The sequence below is a fragment of the Larus michahellis genome, chromosome 2 (assembly GCF_964199755.1).
Source record: "Larus michahellis chromosome 2, bLarMic1.1, whole genome shotgun sequence".
Classification (NCBI taxonomy): domain Eukaryota; kingdom Metazoa; phylum Chordata; class Aves; order Charadriiformes; family Laridae; genus Larus; species Larus michahellis.
The window spans coordinates 63,017,595-63,040,117 of record NC_133897.1 but is presented as its reverse complement, the minus strand read 5'-3'; the positions used below and the strand labels follow the sequence as shown (position 1 = coordinate 63,040,117).

General features: G+C 41.4%; 1 protein-coding gene across 9 annotated transcripts in view; it reads right to left on the bottom strand.

Annotated features, from left to right (window-relative positions):
- Positions 1 to 22,523, bottom strand: part of TNS3 (tensin 3) — a 187,496-nt gene that overhangs the window by 5,051 nt on the left and 159,922 nt on the right. For all 9 annotated transcript variants that reach the window (XM_074575680.1, XM_074575683.1, XM_074575679.1 and 6 more), the window contains 7 exons: positions 16,315 to 16,486; positions 13,311 to 13,954; positions 12,595 to 12,681; positions 9,879 to 10,010; positions 7,353 to 7,448; positions 4,883 to 4,960; positions 3,159 to 3,236 (listed from right to left, as the gene is read on the bottom strand). In XM_074575680.1, the coding sequence (XP_074431781.1) occupies positions 3,159 to 3,236; positions 4,883 to 4,960; positions 7,353 to 7,448; positions 9,879 to 10,010; positions 12,595 to 12,681; positions 13,311 to 13,954; positions 16,315 to 16,486 (1,287 nt within the window). The remainder of the gene's footprint in view (positions 1 to 3,158; positions 3,237 to 4,882; positions 4,961 to 7,352; positions 7,449 to 9,878; positions 10,011 to 12,594; positions 12,682 to 13,310; positions 13,955 to 16,314; positions 16,487 to 22,523) is intronic.

The window sequence follows — 22,523 nt, the reverse complement described above, 5'->3', positions numbered from 1 at the left end:
TCCAAGCTCTGGAGTCTGTCGGTGAAAGAAGGGATCCAGAGATTTGATTTGTTTGGTTTGTAAGTGCAAAATTTCCCAAGTGTATTTGAGCATTGCTGTGATAGGTTCAATAACCATTCAAGGCTATTGAATCAATTACTATAGAACTGCAGAGAGGGATTTAAGATGATGAGTGGCAAGTTCAATGAGGCCTTCCTTGCTGAACAGCTTTCTGTCATGTCTATCCAAAATTGTAAGTAACATTCCAAACCATAAGCTCTCCTCACATCATTACTGCGTATATTTCGTACAGATCTAAAGCTCTTCATTATCCTGTGAGCCTTTCCCACCACAGGAAGCTTGCCTTGTTTCACAGTCACACTCCTCACCACTTCTGAGACCCAGATGAAGGGTTTCTCTTCCTCTTCCGCCACACTGCAGTGTGGCCAATGACACCAATGACTGTCAACAGACTGGGTTCAGGTTTTGTTTCTAAATGAAACAGCCAGGCATTTTGTCTAGATTGCCCTCAACGTGATAGTTCAAAAGCAGTCACCAAACACAGCAGATTCCTTTACTTCTGTATCCCAAAAAATAATACACGGAACGAACCTTTTTCAAAAATGTTGCAAAGTGCAAAAATGGCAGCTTGAAAAGGAGATTGCAGGAAAAGAAAGATAATGAGAAAGGCTGAAAGATTTCTCATTTAAGAACATCACGCGTGGTCTGATGGGGTATGGAATCACGGCAGTTCTACAGAAACCATACTCAAGGTAGAACAAAAGGAAGACATCTGTGTCTTTCCTGCAATGCAGCTGCCCTGCAATGTTGCCGCTCTCATCTTCCACAGGTGGCATTTTGTAGTCACGTCCATGCCATCATCAACAGCTATACATTGTTATGGGCCAGTTAGAGTAACCTCTGCTGCTTTTAGCCTGCAAGCGTGCTTTGTTCAGAATGCTTAGTTCCTTGACTGTATTAGTGGAAACAGACATGAAAAACTGAGATTTATTTGGGGCAGAAAATTTTGCTGCCAAACAGGAAGGTTAATAAAGCAAGGTCTGTTCTAGGGAAAAGCCACTTCTTTGTATAGTTCCTAGTCTTCAGTTGTCACTCTCTAGGAAGCAAAGGATTTCTGGCCAGCTTCTGCATTTAGATTAATGACTGTAAATGCTCATTAGGTTTTTCAGACAGCTACAAAAATGATCATTCTAAGAAGACACATCTTCACTATTTTGCTTGAGGAGCGGGAGAACGGTGGGGTAAAGGCAGAGTAGGGAAAAAGTGCATCTGCTTTAACTAAACTGCAGGTGCTTACACAAGCTTGGACAGCTGGGAAAGAAACAATTTACATGTTTTGGGTCTGCACTTCAGTATTATACTCCCCAACTTGAATGAATGTCTATGACTGAAAACACGGAAAATCAGTGAGAAATGACGTATCAAGGGAAAAAAAAACCTCTGAGAATCTCTCCTAGCTAATTTATCTATTCAGGTTCCAAACCCTTGTTTAACAACAAAACCAACAACAATAAAACCAGGAAAAACCAAATGTACTAAGCTCCCCAAATGATCCATGATGTGACAGCCCCCATAAGGAGTTATCTGACTACTGTCCCAACTGAACTAAGAATTATTTCTTTTCCTTTGAAAAGTATTGCCTAAGCAGAAGAACCCAAAATTTCTCACAGGACCACACATGCCTCCTTTGCTGGGGCGAGGGAAAGTTCTCTTTCAAGAGGGAAAGTTCTACAAAAATTCATTCTCCTTGTTTTTTTCCCCTGTTGGACACAACAAACACCGCCAGCGCTTGCAGACAGAAAGGCCAACACGTGCTCACTCCTGGCACAACCTCACATAGACTTGCCATTGCTTCAGTCACACATTCCTGCTTGATTACAGCACTCCAAGTGGTACTTAAAATTTTTAAGTCAAAGCAGACTTGCTTGCTGAACAAGCAGGGAGCAACACTCTCTCTCCAGAGCTGCTCAGCTTGGCAAGTGCCCCCTTCAGAAGTGCCCTAAAATGGGTAAGGGCAATGACGCAGCATTATAAGAATAAAGGCATGCTTGGCCACAACACTTCTGCTTGTGACTCCAGTGGTAGGCTAAACTCAAAGGAGAGTGGCAAATGTAGTGTATTCTCCTTTTCTAATGGGACTAATCCGGGGGACAGATATAGGACCTGGGGAGAATTCATAGCAGCCTGAACACCAGGGACCATAGGAGGGCATGGACAGGATCCCCTGGGCATGCTCACTGTACAGGGGAATAACCCAGTGGCTGCATTTCTAGTGAGGACAGCCATCAAATTATGAAGGAGTACTCAGGGCACTGTGTCCAATAATGGTGGGTTAGGACACCACCACGCTTTTTCAGACAGGCTATTTCACTACCTGTCTCTGGGTCAGCTGCACACAAACAAAGCAGATGAGAAGCAGAGCATATCTCTACGCAGCTGCTGCAAATACCCCTGTTTGAGGGCGATACAGACAGTACCAACGCGTAGTATCACATCATTTGGAGATAATCTTGTCAGGGTTCTTCTGTCACATCAATGAGTTGATGGTAACACAACTTAACTTGCTAGAATGGGTGCTGCAGTATGCATGAGAATCCATGAAACAGCATCCAATGGAAAAGACACTGGACATTTTCTAACAACATGCAGCATCAAGTGAAACAACAAGGCAATATTTTTTTAAATTTTTTTTTTTCAGATTGACGGGACAGGAAACATTTCCCAGTGGTATTGTTGACCCCCATGCTGAAAATTTAACCCTACTGAACACTTGCCTTAGTCGCCTTTTGCAGACCTCAGACATAATTCATGAACCTCTGCAACCACAGACTGAAAATATCTTCTCTAAGTTCATCAGTTATGAAAGCAACGTCACCTCTTAAAAATTGCTGTGCTTGAACCAAGCTATGTGTACCTCATATTCTCAGGGGAGACACAGCTGGAAAGCAAACACAGAGTTGTAGAACTTAAGAGCTGGTTGCAGAAAACAGAAAGAACTTGGTACATATCCTCACAGTGCCTTTTACCCTTCTACACAGCACCCTAAATTTAACTGCTCCCTTTAGGCATCCTTCAGTCCAGTCTAAGCTTCAGCTTCTTCCAGCCTGTAAGGTACAAAATTTGGTGACAGTCAAATGCAAGGAAAAAGTTTAACAGACCTGCACCCTGTTTGAGAAGCTCCGCTGCTGAGTTCGCAGCCGTTTGTGGAGAAGTCTCTGCGATCTCCTCCAAGGGATCTGCAAACAGAAAACAACTGTCCGTATCTTGTCTGGACTTGAATCGACAAATCAATGCATGTGGTCAAGTATGAGTTTAGCTTTTGTAATTGTGATCTCATCTACAGAACAACTTTTGGCCAAAAACATGAAACAACTTTGTATCTGCAACTATAATAATTCATGGGGTTTTTGTGCTGCATAAGTTTTTTTGCCTCCAGCGCTGCAGGGACACACGTGATGTCACATTAAAAGAATACCAATAGCAATATTCCCTCACTACAACCTCAAGATTTTTTAAATAGCGCACTTTTAATTATCTCATTTAATTTGTATAATTTACACTAATTTAGGCACAAAGACTTTGTGTTTCTACAATGAAATCAATTAATTGTATTTTGATTCAACACAATCCTTCCTTCTTTGTACTTATGTAGAAAACAAACATCTGAATTATTAAGACAGCAGAGGAATCTTAGCTTCCCCATATTCTGCTAAAATTAGTGAGAAACTGTACATCAGTATGTTATTTCCGTTGCATAAATGCATGTAAAAAGATCTCGCTGCTGTATTTAACATGATGCACTCTGTCTTTGAATACGTTCAAATGAGGAAGAGAGCAGTGATATGGTGTGTAACACTATTCACATGTTCAGAGTTACCCATACGCTTTAAATAGTCCATGCACTGTGTCTAGAACCATTAACCACAGATGATCATCTTAAAATGTGCGATCATATCGGATTCAAAATTAAATCCAAAATAAAACTGCACTGTGGTATGTTTCTTCAGGACAAAGCAAATGTTTCAGTCCTGCACCTCTGCCAGAACAGGAGTAGCTTTCCATTTTAGGTGAGGAGGATAAGGAGAACAACCCCACCTACCACACTGGTTTGCCATATAAAGAGATCTCTGGTCACATCTACCATAGCATGTTTTTGTGCTAAAATGGTTTCATTCATGTATTTGCATAATTCAAATGCTATGTTTGAACACTGACATATGGCCTTTAACAAAAGTTTAAAGAGTTCAGTAGAAAACCACAAGAATGTTTAACATTTCAATAACACATCTGGTGTTAACTTCATGTGGGAGAGTAACAGACGACTGAATTATGGGGCAAACATAGCTACATTTTGCTGTTGTCTTAGAGTGGTTTATGAAATCACCATAACCAAAATTAGAATTACAGTCCCATGACGCAACACAGGCTTTTTGATCATTTCCTTAAACAGTATTTGGACCTGTTTAAGTTGCCACTTCCTTCATGCCAGTGCCACACTCGGGCAACCTTCTGTTCTTTACCTACTTGCCTTCCCTAAAGCCCTTTTGCCACGGAGACCTGGTGAGTGGTTACATCTAACCATACATGGGCATAATTTCACGTCTGAAAAGTACATTTGTCTTCCTACATGCTAGATTACTGTGCGGGTTTCCATGACGCATATATGTTTACGACTGGAACATCACAGTACTAGTCTGCTCACAACTACGGCTCAGATAACTGCCGTCAGCAGTACTGAAGAATCACTTTTAAAACAGAGCTTCCTTCCCCTGTGCGTTCTTGCTTAGATATCGACTTGTGACATGTTCACCTGTCTTCAGACACTGGCACTCTGAAACAAAGCTTGGCTGGGTGTATCTCTTCTGTACTTTAAGAAGCATACCTCTGTCTGGGATGAGGAGCTTGCAGGGCAATGCCAGCGGAGTGATGGAATGCTGATACACCAGCGCTGTCAAACTCCCTGTGGTCAGAAGAGTAACAAGACATGCACAGTTAATTTGGTGAACGACAAGAATGCTGAACAGTTATGTTGGCTCTCAAGTATTTTATAGACCAGGAGGCCTCCTCGCCCTACCCTTTAAAATAAATTCTCCTAGCACCTAAGCCAAGACTTTCTTTGGTCAACTTTAGTGTGTTCATGTTTCCCAGCACGGTATCAGTTCGATGTACCTGAACTCACTAATCACAATCATACACTCCCTTTCCCTGCTTAAACACACTGCTTAAATCCTAACCTAAATGGCTTTGCTTCAAATGGAGAAAGCGCAAAAATGCCAAAAACATCAAGATGTGGAAATCAGTAAATTCCTTTCAATGCTCTCAACTTCTGCTACATTAAATGTAGTAAAATCTTACAAAGACAGTAAGAGCACAAGGGGTCAATGCTATGTGTTGAGGTAGAGAAAGAGTGAGGAGTTCTGCCTCTTAGCCATCTAGTCTCCTCTGTCTAGTGCTTTGTCTACACATACCTCTGTTTTCTGCTTCTAAAAGTATAAAAGATGGTCTAGATAAAACCTCCATTCAATGTGGCAGTGATGCACGTTGCATTCTCTATTAAATTATTCTTCTTTTCTATTCAAACACACTTTTGTCATTTGGACTTGACTTAATTAAAATAATTAAACATTAGCGTGTGAGAATATAAGGAGTGAGTGGAACGTGTAATCTGTTTGTACAAAAAGCCATCCTTCGATCCCATTTACTAACAAACATTGAACATTATGATCATGCGCTTGAGAAAAATCACAGTTCAACCAAAACCCGCCTCATTTTTAGAGCCCATCAGAAATTTCTTTGAAATGGCAAGATGACCCTAGTTTGCAAGGGTCTTACAGAAACACAATGACCAGTTGATACTATTCGTCCTTCATTGTCTTATCCATACAACTACTTTGCAAAGTAGTTTTGAGGCTGTACACATTGAAGGATTAGGAGATACTCAGACTAAATGATTAGTAAGGCTACCATGTGCCATAAACAGGTACTTCACGATCAAGGTAGGACTGGGCTAAAAATTCTGACTTGAAATAAGTCTCATGCTGAACACTGACAAAATTCAGTCCACCTTTACTTCAAGTAAGATTTGTCATTTTACACTTGTTCATTTTATGGTAGATGACCCTTTCATGTGTGTATTGGGTGCATGTGAAAAGGCTGGTAGCAGGGGGTGAGAGGGCTGCAGGGTGACCTCTGTGGGAAGAGGCCAGGGGCTGCCCCATGCCGGATACAGCTGGCTCCAGCAGACCCACTGCGGGACCACTGAGCCACGGGCAGGATGCATCTAAGAACAGGCAGAAAAGGGACAGAGACAAGGGAACAAAAAGGGTGAGACACAGCAGAGGGAACATCATGGTCAGAGGAGGAGGAGAAGGAGGTGCTCCAGGCACCCAAGCTGACATCCCCCACCTGCAGCCCTTGGAGGACCCCTCATTGAACCAGATGGACATTTCCTGAAGGAACTGTGGCCCACAGAGAATGCATGCTGGAGCAGATTTTTTCCTGAAGGATGGCAGCCCATGGGGAAAGCCCACACCTCAGCAGGGAAAAAGCGGGAGAGGGATGGAGCAGCAGAGAGGAACTGTTCTGTAAGGACCATACATACCCCATCCCCTCTTGCACTGCTTGCAGTGGGGGTGAGGAGGTTGGGGAGAAGCAGTGAAACTGAGCTTGGGAAAAGGGGAAGGAAAAGTGCTATTTTAACATTTGTCTTTTTTCTCACTACCTGAATATTGATTTTGATTGGCGAAATATTAAATTAATTTTCCCCAAGTTGAGTCTCTTTGGCCCACGGTAGTAACTGGTTAGCAGCCTCCTTGTCTTTATCTCGACCCATGAGCTTTTCTCATCCTATTTTACCTCCTGCCCCACCGAGGAGGGCGAATGAGCGAGCAGCTAAGTAGATGTTTGGCTGTTGGCCACAACACGTAATGTGCTTTCATCATATTACATCAGGTAGGCTGACGCAGCATAATGTACTTTGTGACTGTCCCACTCTGCTGTCATTTTAGCCAGACAGTATACAGTATAAATACAGCACAGGACAAAATAAGGCAAAAGTCCTGAACCAATAAAGCCTGTAAAAGTCACCTGGCACAGCTGTCTGCAGCAGCATTGGTTGTGGTAGACAAGCTTGACCACTTGAAGCTTGGTCGAGTGTATCTGTGCTAGAGCGTCCTGCACATATATTTAAGGTAAATGTGTACAAGGCTCCTATAACCTTAAAATTTCCTACAGAAATCATCAGGACATGAGCAAAGTATTCTCTCATTTGCACTCCATCCAAGTCTATAAAACAGCTCTGGCAAATGCAAACTGTTTCCATCTTCTGTGTCCCTGTGATGCACAGTACTTACCAAAATACGGTTCATTCGGGCATCCTTTCAAGCGCACCCCCTTGTGAGTGCATTCAATCAGAAAATGCCTTACAAGTTCATTTGACATATCTCCAACTGCGTGGGAAAAGAAAAAGAAAGCTCATGAAGAGAAGCAATGAACAGACAACAGTCCCGCAAATTATCAGGTCTTTATGAAGCAGTTTTCCACATTACCACCAAATGTTTTATATACAGCGTACAAAGAATACATTAGATCTGCTCTGCTGCAAGGTTACGACCTGTAGTAAAAAGGCCATTTTGCAAAAAACAAACAAGCAAATACCTCACTTCAGACAACCAGAGGAAAAGGTTTTATAATTGTAAGTGACTGACATCCAAATACACACTGGTGTCCAAAATGTCCAAGCATGGTCCCAACTACAGACAGGAGCAGAAATTTTGAAAATAAAGGGTTAGAAATTCTAATGCACTTGCCCATTAGAAGAACTTGCATCCAATGTGACAAGGGAATACTCAGATTTCTAGTAATAGTTCTGTGAGCGGAGCTTTTGCAGATTAAAACAATAGACGATTTAGCTACACAAAGGTAATGATGCCAAATCTCTCAGTGAACTTTTAAGTTTTGAAATGTTTGCAGATTTACGCTAAGTCTTTGCTCCTGAAAACAAACAATTACATGAAACACTCAGGCTTTGCTAGATTTTAAAATTTTTTTTTAGATTTTATCTCTCAGGAATCTAGGACAAGTCAAAATTGTTAAGTTGGAGGTAATGAGGAAATTCAAAATCCAAGAGGCATATAAAAATTCCCTTGAGATTTAGCATTCTTTTAAACTTATACTTACATATGTACACATATAACTAAGACAACTTCATTTCTTGAAAGACTTGATTCACAGTATTTCACACCTGACTACAAACTCAGTCTCTCTCCAAGTAATTAGAGGGTTATTTCATAGCAACAGGACAAAGCTACCCAACCACTCAAACTCAAACAAAAGAGACACAAACACAAATGCTCCCTTTGATTCTGATCTATCTATTTGATTCTGATCTCTGTGTCCAGGAAACACATGACATCAAGGGTTAACCTTCAGGCTAATACAGATGAACACATTCTTTTGGACAGCAGAAACTTCCATGCAAGTAAATATTGCAACGATCACCTTTTCAAGCAGCTTACTGTTTGCCGTTATGCTCTCACAATATTAAAAATAAATGACTACAAGGGTTATGCGGGAAGGGGAAGCGCGGAACAAGAAACCCTGCAGGAGACTGAACAAATTTGTGCCTTCTGGGATGAAACAGTGGGAACAAAAAAAGCTAAATATCACAGAGCAAGAAGCGGAAGAACGCTAGTCTCAACTAAAATTTTCACTTACTACCACTTGCCTGTGGTACAACTAACATAAACTGGCTCTTAAAGTTTAGTAGAGTTTGAACTTTCACGTCTTCCTAGTCTTCATTGGTCTGATGATAAAAAAAGATTACTAAAAACGCCTACAGCTGCTTCCCATTTGCCTCCTTGTTTTTGCTATCACCACCCCAGTGCACCCTGGTTGTCTTCATCAAGTAAGACATTGCAGTGGTTCTGCTGATGTTGCTTGGGAATAAAACAAAGGACTACGTGGCAAATTTTTATAAAGTACTGGCTCAAGATACCAGATTAAGTGTACAGAATTTATAAGTGTTACTGTAATAGAGATGGATTGCTAACCTTGCCCCAGAGTAAGCATGAAATCTTAAAAACCCCCCAGCCAACCAACAGCCAACCAACCAACCAACCAACACCATACAAAACCACACTTCCATAAACATGACACTAAGAACCCCTGCTTTCCTGTGACCTCAGTTGCTTACCTCACCAGGCAGCACGTACTAATGAAACATAATAAGCTTTGTAAAAGGAGAACAGCAGCAATGAAAACCACCCCACTACCCTTGCAGTTAACACAAATGAAGCCAAGAACACTACAGATACTGGCTGCTGAGTTTCCATACACTGATCAATGCTTTCTGGATGTTCTTCTCATTTTACCTTTCACAACTATCAGACACAAGTTACACATGGAGGCACTGGAGCTGGTAGAGTAGGTGTATTTCATCACTTCTTTTAAACAACCATCATCTTTCCTTAGGGAACCCCCTCAGATCTATATCTAATGTAGCCCTGTCTCAACCCAAAATCTTGGGGTCAAAAATATTCAATCTTCCAGCCAAGCAAAACCTTTACATAGTGGTATATGGATCAAATGCAGACTTCGGATTGCTAGGGAGGACCCATTACCGATATGACGCTGGTTTCCTATTAGGTTCATAAGCTACAATATATGTACAGCACCATGAACATACATTTACAAAACATGGCGAAACTGTAAAGTACAACAGACATCATATTCAGTCTCATTTAAAAATGTACTAAATGGAGCCTGTAATTCAAGTTGCACTTAGTAGAAGAGGGGAGATTCCTCCAGATTGTTACCCAGTTAGAAGGACTTCCTACTATGTATGGCTTGTTGAATAATAGATAGAAGGCATACAGTACCTTTCTTGTTTAACTGCAGCACAGAAGGAGGTGGTGTAGCAACTTTCATTGCAAGCCCATAGGCTCCCCGGAAAGAATGACTGTCTCGAACAATGAATGACCCAGGTTCCTTGTCCTTGAGAACAGCAATGGCTGCAAGGGATTCCAGGAAAGAGAGAGAAAAATAGTTCCGGAACAATGCACACACCCAAAAAAGTACCGAAGTGCAAATCTATAATTAATAGGAGACTAAAGGAAATAAGATCCTTTTCTCTGTCTTTATTGCCGTAGAACAGAATACAATCATGCATATTTAGGGCATCTGAGTGGAAACATCTTGTGCAAATCTCACAGGTACTTATTTCAAGAGAAGCCTGAACTACAGATCCCTACTGATTTTTAAACTAAGAAGGACATGCAGGTCTCACCATCATTCCTACAACCAGTGCAAGATCAAGTTGATTCCTGCTTATATTTTGCCAACTTGTTAGAAACATGACAGAGAGCGCAGCCTGTAATTCCTGACTAAGTAGGCTGACTACACAGCACTGTTTTTCTTTTCCTATGCAGCTTCAACAGGCGGAGCAGATCTGTTTTCATCCACCACCAAATTCCTGTCCCTGCAAAGCAGTCTCACTCCCTTACTAGTTTTAAAGCAAGGGAAGGCATGTCAGTGAATATTTGTTCTTTGACTGTGCAAGCATTGAAATATTTTAGATACGTATTCTGTAACCTCTGCTGGAAGTGTGATCTGAAGTCCTCCCCACAAGGAACCATTTGCAGGGGAACTGCTCTTGCTTTGCATGAGTCTACTGCAGACTTTGAAATCTAGTAGCCAAAATCTTAAACTCACTTTGAAAGAAGACAAAAGGTTCATCTAATCATTGATCTTAATTTGATCTTAATAAAACCTTAGTACTTTGCTTTTTTTTCCCTTAAACTTTTTTGAAATACTTGTGTTTGTTTCCAGAATGTCTAACGATCAGCAAGCCTTCAAAGAAACCCTGGAAAAAACCCAAATTTGACCCCGGAGTCCTTAACTATCTGTATACACAGAACATGGAAATAACACATATGGGGCATGAAGCAATATTTTGCAAGGCCTGAGCTATGATTACGTGAAAAAAGAGTAGTAACAGAAAATCAGGAAAATGCAGATATAATTGTCTCTCCTCTTTAACTGAGTAAAGCAAATGAGTATATATTCTGCTCTATTGATCTGTCAGATGGTGAAGAAAACAACTATTTTCACAATAACCTGTCATATGTTGAGAGGAGGAGGATAAATATATAAAACCCTGCAATTCAGCATTACTTGCATAACACTTGTAAATCCGGAGGGGGACAGTAATCATTTGTCACAGGAGCAGTCCATTAAGCACAGGAAAAAAGAACAAGCGCTCCCCCTCCTCGGCAACAGTATCTTAAAACACTTTTTAAAAGGAATTTCACTTGGTAGGGTGAAAAGAGGCATACTAAAAGGTTGGGAAGATTTTCTTTGCATTTGTTCAAGCAGCTAGGTTTAAACTTCCTTTATGATCTGCTCCCCGCTCTGGACTTCCATCAACTCAGAAAGTATTTTTTGCACATTTAAAGACTCAGTTCTCATTATGGGCAGGGAGCAGACAAGGGGAAGGGGACCGGAGTGAAAGGACCAGTAAAACATCATCCCAAGATGAATTAATGATCCATTTTCTATGATCCTTATTCCCTTGGGCTCATACTTACCACTGTGCTATAAGAGGCATTTCACCATTTGAGAAACTATGAACTAGACAGACATAGCAATTCATCATTTGCCAATAGCTGAAGGCTATTTTGGCTATTTACTGTGAACTGCCTTCCCCACGCAGAACTAATTTGTAATTTTTCCTTTTTGACAACTGCATTTTAAGAATCCCAGTTTAAAATCCTGGCATAACTCATTAAATACAATTCAGTATAGCTGAATATTACAATACGGTGCAGACCAATTGCATACAGAAAGCACCCAGCACGCTTTATTTATGCATTGTTGCAGGGACAAGGTATAAGATCGTATGTATACGTATTCACATCCATAATAAAAGCTTTCTCCATCTCATTCAGTAATACATCTACGTACAGATGTACTGTATCTGTATTGTACATCATACAGGTGTCGGTCCATGGGAGTGTTATTTTTTGACCTTTAAGAAATAATCTGTGTCACTTGCGGCTGACAATAAAATTCAGGCTACAGAACAACTGGTAAATAAGGATGTTTTTACAATGACTTCCAGCTAGTGAATTATTCTCTGATGTTTAGCATCTCTCAGCCTATTATCTGTGCAGGGAAACACACGCGGCTGAGATCATGCCAGAGCAGCACACTTGTACTCAAATGGTTTCTGAGAGCAGACAGTTGTTTGCTATTGCATCATGCATATCTGCCATTCCAAAACCTGGAGCTTTTCAGTAAAGTGCATTTGCATCAGCTACCACAGGCAGATTTAAATTTCATCGCAGTTAGTTCAGTTAGGCTAATAATTTGTCTGATCAACTGCATAGTTTTCAAGGACTGCTTGACTGCCCTCCACTCTCAAATTCAGCCTTTGGATAAAAGAAATTAAGTGAGGTTGTCTGCGTTCCTTCTAGATTTTACATTTCTTCTTGTATTTCTTTTAGACATCAGGTATGCATCAAAAAAATTTAAGGGGAATTCACCAACTAGCCTTTCTGGGAATGGGTATGTCAGAATACGTATCAGGTGATATACCTTGTTCTCTTGAAATATCTGGCTTATACCAGAACTTGGATGTGTCCTGGACAAATTTTACGGTCACATGTTTATCGGTTGTGTTTTCTGTGAAATAAAAGGGAAAAAAATGTCAAGAATTTTTTTAAATACAAAAGCATTTTTTACTTTTCTTTTCAACTTCTGATCACCTTAATTATTCAAAAAAGTCATGATTAGAAGGACAATTTAGAGAAACTCTGACTTGTTTTAGAACCAGAAAATGCAATAATGTACACTAAGATTCTGAAAGCATTTTTGAAGTTTCATTTTGCAAAACCCACGAAATACAAAAACCTCTTACATTTATAAAGCTGTATGAAATACAAAGCTTCTCACTGGGGTCCAGTGACTATACATCTGCATTTTTAACTATTCTTGACGCAAGTCTACAAAGGTGCAGAGAGAAACCAGCCCTTATTAAAAGAAGTTGGACTCCAAAGCGCTTGCTTTGGCAGTTCAAAAGGCAGGCTGCCCTTGGCTGACAGAAGCAGAGAAGAGGCACAGGAAGAATCTTGCAGCCGCCTTCTCATCCAAAGCCAGTGAACTGGCACCACTTACTGCAAACATTGCAGTTCTCTGCGACATTTTCATTCCATTGCTTTCCCCCCCCCCCCCACTTTTAAAATCCCCTAAATGCTTTTTATAAACTCATATAACACACAACGTGTTTTGCATTTCTCTGATGCAGAACCTACCTGCCACTGGGGAAGTGCTTAACATTTTCGAGAAATCTGGGAGGACGTTTGGGAAGGGGATGCTGATTGTGCTTCCACTGTGGGGGCTAGAGAAGCCACTTGAAGAAGGTGACACGGAAGCAAAGGAACGGTCTCCTTCAGAGGACCTCTTTTTCTCTGGAAGAGGTGGTTGAGCATGTAGGTTCCCTCCATGGTGCTGCTGAGCAGCACTGTTCTGGCTGTTGTGTCCAGAGGCCACTGTCAGAAAGTTTTGTGTCAAAAAGCCGTCGTCCTCAGCACTTGTCACTGATGAGCTCATGGTTTTAGGAGAGATGCTACTATTCCCTACGAAAGTAGCTTGTGTCTCCTCTCGGGGGGAGCTACTGCCCCTGTTGGCCCTGCCGTAGGTCAGGTAGGCCCGGGCGCTGCTGCTGGCAGCAGGTTCTTGCTGTGGCTCTGCTGGTGAGTTCTCCAGGCCGCTCAAGGTGACAATTTGCAGTCCTGGAGTTTGGAAATGAGACAAGAGAGAGACATCTTGCACGGCGTTTGAAAATTCAGAGGGCACGAGGTAACCTCCTGGCGGCCTGCTGTTTCCCATTGAAAGCTGGAGCGACGGGGAAGCTGTAGGGCTGCTTTCAAGCCAAGGACGTTCTGTTGCAGAAGAGCTGTCAAAAAAAAACCCAAAACTGAACATAAAAATAAAACAACGGCCAAGTCATTCCCTTGAAACGACCCTGTACAACCCATACTGCAGCAATCATTGAAAGCAATGAGTCACTTCACCCAGGACAATATCTAAGAGTGCTCTTTTTGACAACGTGCTGGACCTGGTGATGCAGCCGGATCAAGGGATTACAGCCCCACCCTGATCACTCATTTCTTCAGTGTAGGTCATTACTTTCTGCCTCATCTCACCCTCCACCTAGTCATGCTGATGGGACAGCTTCTGAGTTTGCACTGTAAACCAGGCCATCAAATTAATCACAGCTGAAAATACTCCTTCTTCCCCCTGTTTGAGAGGGTTACTTTTAATCTGAATCAATTCAGTGAGGCTGTTCACAGCATTGCTTCACATACAGTGGTCCTGGAGATGTCTACATGGTGAACTGAAGTGCTATCTGGAAAAGTGCAGTAGGAGGCAAGAATTTCTTAAGCCAAGTCTGCCATCAAAGGCAGAAGTTTATGGAAGAAAACTGACACTGCCAGAACAATTCTTACGTGCAAAAAAAAAAAAAAAAAAAGAAAAGAAATGGGCTAAGGAGGCAGTTGTGCACCATCACACAACAAATGACTAACTATGATGATAAGAACACATTTCACAAGATGCAGGTCCCTTTTAATAGAATTTATATTAAAAAAGGAAGGGAGGCATGTCCAGTGGTTAATTTATTTGACGATGGAATCATTTTAATTGATAGCATTGAATATTACAACAGTAAACATTACATTTTCTACTGGGTAGCAATTCCATCTGCTGAAGTAAAGAATAACAAATATCCTTATAAACAAGACAAACTAAGCTAATGATGAAACCACCTGATAAAAGTTTAAATTGTCTCTTTGCTTCTAAAAGTGAAATGGTCTCAGACTGCAGCTGGAAACCATTACCAGCACGAACAAATATAGAGAGAACAAACTCAGTGTGAGATGCAAAGGAAAAAGAGCTGACCTAAGATATATAAAAAAAAAGAAAGGATTTTTAATTAAAAGGGAACTATGGAAATAAGTGGGTATCAATAGATTTGAATAGCTCAAAGTAGAAGGGCCACAAAGAAATGGAAGTGAAGCAAATGGAAGAAGATGGAATTGCAAGGAAAAAACCACCACAGCTGTAGGTATCTGCTAGATGAAATGAAAAATGCCGGAAAAAACATTTAGAAAGAAGGGAACAAAATTTTCTAGATAAAGTTTGAAGTAGGAATGTAAACTTGGTAATGAATGCATTGCCTGATAAGCTTTTAATTCATACCCACTTATAATGAAATGTTACATTGCTTCCTCCTCAGAAAATACTAACATACTTTGTTCAGTCTTATGATTCATATTCACAATCACAAAACGAAAACATTCTTTCACAGTCCAAGTACCGACTGAAAATGAAATTAATTAGATGGGAAGATAAATAAAAGATAAATAGGAATCAACATACTTGAAGTCCTCACTGAGAGTCTGACAGACCAACCAACAGCATTCCAAATACTTACTCTGAAAAAGGAGCCAATTATCCAAGAACAAGAATAGGCTAATTAGCCACAAAGGAATGTTGTTGGGGAGTGACAGAGAAGGAAACCTAATCAGGTCTAATGTAACACCTCATCTATTAAGGAAATATAGGGCACAGCTAACGACTGATCATTCGTCCTCATGGTCTTCTGAACCTTCTAACAGTAACCTGGGGCTCCTTGTTTGTTTGCTGTGTTTCCTGCTATTTCTCATCTTATTGCTGTAAATTCTTTGGGACAAGGACTATTTTGTAAATTTATCCTACTCAAGCTCTGGTCCAGAGCCCTACATGTTTACCACAATACAAATATGAAATAATAAAATCTCTCAGCCTGCTGAGCAGTTGAAAGGGAGTCTGCTATTCGCTACCAAAAACAAATCCTCTGACATTTTACTGACTAGAAAAGCATGTACTGCAGTGAAAAGAATGCTCCCTCTCACATACAACTTATTCCAACATGAAATTTCATGAAATGCTTTTCAGTAAAGCATTACAGAAGCTGGTTAAGCACACAGGAAAATATATAAGAGCTTGTGCTAGCACATAGTAAAGTAACTGAGCTATAAATTCCTATTTATTTTTGAACTCCTATTTATCTTCAAAGCTAATTGTGTCCCTGGCATATAAATAACATCTGTGCATCTGGTGAATTCCAGCTGCTGAACAACATCATCATTAAATGTCATAACCAAACTTGACGTCCTTGGACAAATGCTCTGCCATGAAGATGCAAGTGTAACATCTTGGCCAGAAACTGTATTAATGAGAACTAAACAGTAAGGTAGGAGAATCTTTTCCTACCTTTCTCCCCCTGGGATAGGACTGTTACTTGAAACAGTACATGAAGATGCAAAACAGCGCTGAAAGGAGGGATCCGTCTGCATGCTGGCCCTCAGCAAAGCAGGGTTAGTGCCCACAGTGCTGTCAGACATCACCATAGAGTGGTTAATGACTTCTGTGTAACTTTGAGATTCTGCAGCAAAGGAAACAAAGTAAAAGGCAAGTTAAAAAACAACTCACGTTTTTATGGACCTTGTACTTAAAAGAAGCGTTTATAAAACAATCTGGTTTTCTCTTATTAGAACTACAAAGAAGAGGTTTTATTTGTTTGAGCAGTAACGTTTTATTTCACAACATTACGCTGATTGCTGAAAACATCCAGCAGGACAAATGGCAGAGGAAATAAAGATTACAGAATTACACCACTCAAACTATTTGATTAATTCTCCAGGGTACCTTCTCTAGCCCCAAAGATGAGAACAGACCTGTCTGTTCCAAGTTGTTTTGCATTCCACAGTCCACTGTGTTAATCAAATATGTCTAGTCAAGTGTCCCATGTGACTACACACACCACCAGTGTGCACTTAAACTCCAAAGTGATATAGAACTGGAGTATTAATTCCGCCCATTGCAGAATGGGGCAGGGAACCTGATGGAAAATGACACAGAAAATGCTGAGGTATTCAAAACCTTCCTCACCTCAGTCTTTACCACTAAGACAGGCCATTGGGAATCTCAAGCCCCTGAGATCACAGGGAAAATCTGGGTCAAGGAAGACTTAACTCTCGGTGGAGGAGGCCCAAGCAAAGGAGCACTTAAAGAAACTGGACCTATGTAAGTCCACTGGGGCCTGACAGGTTGCATCCACAAGAGCTGAGCGAGCTGGCTGACACCACTGCAAGGCCACTCTCAGTAATCTTTAAAATGTCACAATGATTGGGAGAGACTCCTGAAGATTGGAAGGGAACAAGCATCACTCCTATCTTCAAGAAGGACATGAAGGATGATCCAAGGAACTGCAACCTTGGCTAGACTAACCTCAGTCTCTGGAAAGGTGATGGAGCAACTAACCCTGGGAACCATTTCCAAACACATGAAGGAAAAGAAGACGATTGAGAGCTGTCAACATGGATTTATGAAGGGGAAATCACGCTTATCCACCCTGATAGCCTTCTTCAGTGAACTGACTAGCTTAGTGGCTAAGGGAAGAACAGTGGGTGTTGATTATCTTGACTTCAGTAAGGCTTTTAACACGGTCTCTCATCCTCATAAACAAGCTGACAAAGCATGGGTTAGATAAGTGGACAGTGAGGTGGACTGAAAACTGGCTGAATGGCTGGGCCTGGTGGCTTGTGATCAGCTGCACCAAGTCCACTGGGAGGCAAGTCACTAGCATTATATCCCAGGGGTTGATACTGACACTTTCATTAATAACCTGGATGATGGGATAAAGTTTCATCAGCAAGTTTGCAGACAATAGAAAACTGTGAGGAGGGATTGATAAACCAGATGGTTGTGCTGCCATTTAGAAGTGGAAGAAATGGGCCAAGAGGAGACTCAAGAAGTTCAAACAAGGGGAAATGCAAACTCCTGCACCTGGGAAGCAATAATCCCCAGCACCAGTACATGCTGGGGGCCAAGTGGCTGGAAGACTGCTCTGCAGAGAAAGACCTGCAGCTGCCCATGAGCCAGCAATGCAACCTCATGGCAAAGGCAGTCAACAGTATCCTGGGCTGTATCAGAAAGAGTTGCCAGAAGGTCAAGGGAGATGATCCTTTCTCCCTGCTTCACACTACCGAGGCCACATCCGGAGCTCTGTGCCCATTTCTGGGCTCAGCAGTAGGAGAGAGACACGAACTTGCTTAAGCAAGTCCAGCGCAAGGCCACAAAGATGCCTGGAGCATCACTGGGACAGGAGCAGGGTCTGAGAGAGCTGGTATTGTTCAGCCTGGAGAAGAGAAGGTTCACGGGTATATCGTCACTGCGTATAAAAACCTGAAGGGAAGGAATGAAGATGAGGGAGGTGGTCTTCTCTCACTCTTCTGCCCACATGAGGAGAAAAGGTGCTGAAAGGCAGTTGAGCAGCACAGAGCAGCATCAGGTTTAATTACCAGTACAGCTGCAGATTCCAGGTATGACTTTGTTCACACCATGCAGACAAAAAAGCTACTTTCCTAGTAGCTTGCAAACAGCATGGGAGCAATTGGTTTCGGATTCAAGTCTGAATTATGTTCAACTTAATTATACTTGACATGAATACTATGGGATACAGCTAAAATGGATGCATTTGCATGAGGAATAATGTGGATGCTATTACTGAAGAGCCTTATACAGCTTTATATAACCAGTCAAGCTCTAATGAGGATAACATTTAATTATTCTGGTATCATCTAAAGCAATCCAACACCTATTCACATAAGCCCAGGTTCAACAGCACTATCTTCTACCACAGAAAAGGCCATGCACTAAGATTCTGCAAGTGCCTGCGCATCTGAATAGCTTCATATACCTGGATAGTTCCACTGACCTTAACACTTGCAGGACTGGAACCCAGTAAAATGATTACAGATGAAACAATGTCTAACTACTGTCTCTTGAGTAAGTACACTTCAAAAGATTGAGGGAGAAAAAAATATACAAGCAAATTACGGAACAATTCCAGTCCTACAAAAAATTAAGATCCTGTTAATGCATCTCCTCCGTAATGAAATCTTTCTAATGTAAAAAGGAGGAAGGATCTCACTATTTCTATAAGCGCCACTGAAACAAGTCTAAATAAATCTTTTCCCTTCAATTCACGGCAGAGCCTGGCTCTGCCATTATTTGAATGAGGAGGGTGCAAGGTACTTAAAAAAAAATGCCTGAGATAAGAAAATCTGCAAATCAGTGCCGTGACTGAAAAACATTTGAATTCCTCACATAGCACACATACTGTACAGAGCAAACATTTAATTGGATGAGGGAAACATTAGAAAACTGCAACGCTGCCTTTCAACTATACCCATTACTTTAACTATATCCATGCCAGCCATAAAAGTGAACTTTAAAGAAATACTGCTGAAATGCGTGTGGTGTGGAAAACCTAGAGAAATCTGAATTTCTATCTATCTAATAGGTCAGATATATTACAGTCATTCTCGTGCTGGTGCAAACACAGTCAGAAAGAGCTGGCTGCATAAACCCATGATTTAGGCCATATTCCTACTGATATCGGTGGTGCTTGTTTATGCAGGTATGACAAAGATTGACTGTTTAGCCGAGTATTATAAAGACCGATGTTAAGCCTTGAACAATTATTCCAATAAAGTAATATTATTTTGTCGTAACTGTTATCTGAGAAAGAGATGATTAGCTGAAGGTGGATTGGTCAAACTAATATTGTACATCTGAAGACTACTACAGTCTCCCCAGAAACACAGGCTAAAAGCAGATGAATCTACCCAAGCAGCAGGATCTACCGGAGCAGCATCTGTAACACAAAATCTCGTTAAGTGCAACAGACATCTCATCTCTGCACATGAAACTGCAGATGCTTCCCCATTATACTGCAGGTTACAATGACTCTGCTACTGTGTGGGAGAGATTGATGCATCCCCTGCAGGGGAATTATGATAACAAGCTTAACTCCATATGCTTGCTTGTTTTCATGCTTCTGCATCTGTTCCCCTGATAGTAGAGTATATAGAGGAGTCACCGGATGCCTGTGACCAAGATCCTGGGGGCAGGAAGGGGAGTGGCACGCCTTCTGAAATAGCTTAAAATCTTCTCCCACTCTAATGCTATCTCAGCTATGCACATAAAAGTTAATCTAAAGCATTTACACAGTAAGGTCCTCTCCTTTTCCCATAATAACAGCATGTGATTGCAGAAATGGACCAAGACTTCATTCTTCCCTGTTTCAGGCCTTGAACTGCTGCTATTACCTTTAGAGCACCGAAAGCTGCCCGAGGGAAGGATCGCTGTCCCATTCACAGATGCAGCATTTCTTTTGATACCCAATTTTCACAGGTGTGAAACACGAAACTAAGAGTGAAAAGCCACTGGCAGTCAGGCATGTAATGTGCAGTAAGAAGGAAAACTCTGTACAGCTCTTCCCAGGCTAGAAACAAGTGTATCTGAAAGGCACTTCCCATGAAAGCAGCTTTGTTTACATTTCAATGAAAAACCAGCTTGCTGAATATTTCAGCAATGTCCTCTCTATTGTCTGATGCAGAATCCACACTCACCAGTCAGCTGTCAACCCATGGAATCATTAACTCAGTGCAATGCCATAGCTTCTGCAGGATTTCTGTATGCATGGTACGAACTCCCTCTGGCACGTTTGCTGCAAAGCGGCAGCACTTCTCGCTGCAGGCCCCTACTAAATCTACACTGTTATATCTGTGAGAACCCTGACAATGTAAACGTGCAGCTCCCTACGTAAGGAAGTGATGTGACAAAACCAGGCTCATTCATGTTCATGTCTCTTCATGCACCCAGGTGAGACCTGAGACTCACTATCACTGATCACCAGCTTTACAGGCAGAAAGTACTAGACTCTTTGCATCATACGCTGCTGAAAAGTGACATTCAGGAAGAAAACAAATACTATAGTGCCCATGTGCAATACAGAAAAACATTCAGCTCACTCTTTTACTGTCCCCCTTCCCAGCAAAGGGCAAATACTTGTAAAAGTTGCATGCTTCTTTCAGTTACAAGTAGAAATTCCCGGATGTGCCTAGGACACAGCCATATAAAGTAAGATGTTATAGATTAATCTGTATTTTAATCTACTAAATCTGTTAAAACAGAAAAGAAAAAGAACCCCCAGAAAAAATCCAGAAAAAATCCCCAGTGGCTTAACCCATACCATGGTCCGGATAAAAGATACGTAAAAATGTTCCTTTTCCTCTTTGTTGTAACAGCTGAAGGGCAAAATCACCTCACAGCTTTGGAGACAATGGTCCAACAATGGCAGGGAAGTGTAAGGAACAGTAATTCCACTTCACACCCTGTAGCAGCTTCTCATTCATTCCCATCTTTGTAGTTCTTTTTGGGAGGAGGTGATAGCTAACCGCATTGCATTAGCTCGAAAACTCCAGTCAAGATCTCCAGTTACATCTTTTGGGGAAAGAGAGCTCTAAGTCACTGTTCTGCTCCCAAAACCCTGAGCTGGCCACCCCCAAATTATCTCAGGCCAGCCTAAAAGCTGAATGGACACATAAAAGCATTTTGCTCTAAAGCAGCAAAGGGTAAGAAGCTTTGTGCAATACTTTTAAATTACACAGTCTATTTCTTGATCCATGTTTTGATGACCTCAGCAACGATGAAAAAAATCCAGCCTAACGAAAGACTTGCAAGAAGCTACATCAGGTGTGGCTGTGAAACATTCCTAGTATCAACACTCTGATTCCGAGGTCCCACCACTTCCACCTCTCACTGTTCGTACGAACAGCTGATAAGCCCATTCCCTTAAGAAGATTTTCTGACAAACTCATCTACGAAGACAGAACTAAAGGCATCTAGGAATGTAATGGAAGAGTGTTCTGTCTCTTCTCTACACAGTAGAAGTACTATTTTTTGGTTTCGGATGCTTGCATCCCACTAAGCACTTGATATTTCTCATTCTGCCAGGATTCGCTTTGGATTGGTCCTACCAAACAAGAATTCTCAAGGTCTTCTTCCCTTTGGAACATCTCTGAAAAAAAAGCACACAGTACTCCCCGGCATTCACCAAAAACTCCTTTGCAGCTTGGGATCCAGCTGGCTCCAACTACCATTTGGAGTTTACGTGACTGCCGGTGGAGACTCCACTGCAGTGCTGAGCTGTTGATCTCTCCTTCCCACATCTAGGGAACTGTGACGGTTTCTATGATAATAGTCTCTGCTGATGCAACTTTATTTTATCCAGGAGACCAAGGGACAAGAGATGGTCACTTCCCTTTTCCAGTTCTAAATTTTATTACTCATAAAGCAAGTTATACCACCATTCACCGGCTCAGAGCTGAGATACTACACGTACAAGGAAAGGCAGAGCAAGGATCGAAGAAAACCCTAGCCTTCAGTATTAAGCATCGGAACGCCCTATCTACAGACACAGTGGATAGTTCCATGCCTTGAAGTATATCAGTAAGGCAAAAAGTAACGGATGAAGATCTTAAGCACATGTTATGAAAGAGGTTTGTTTAGATATGTTTTCTTTGCAAACCTCAACATCTACAAAAGGAAAAAAGTGGAGAAAGCTTTACCAG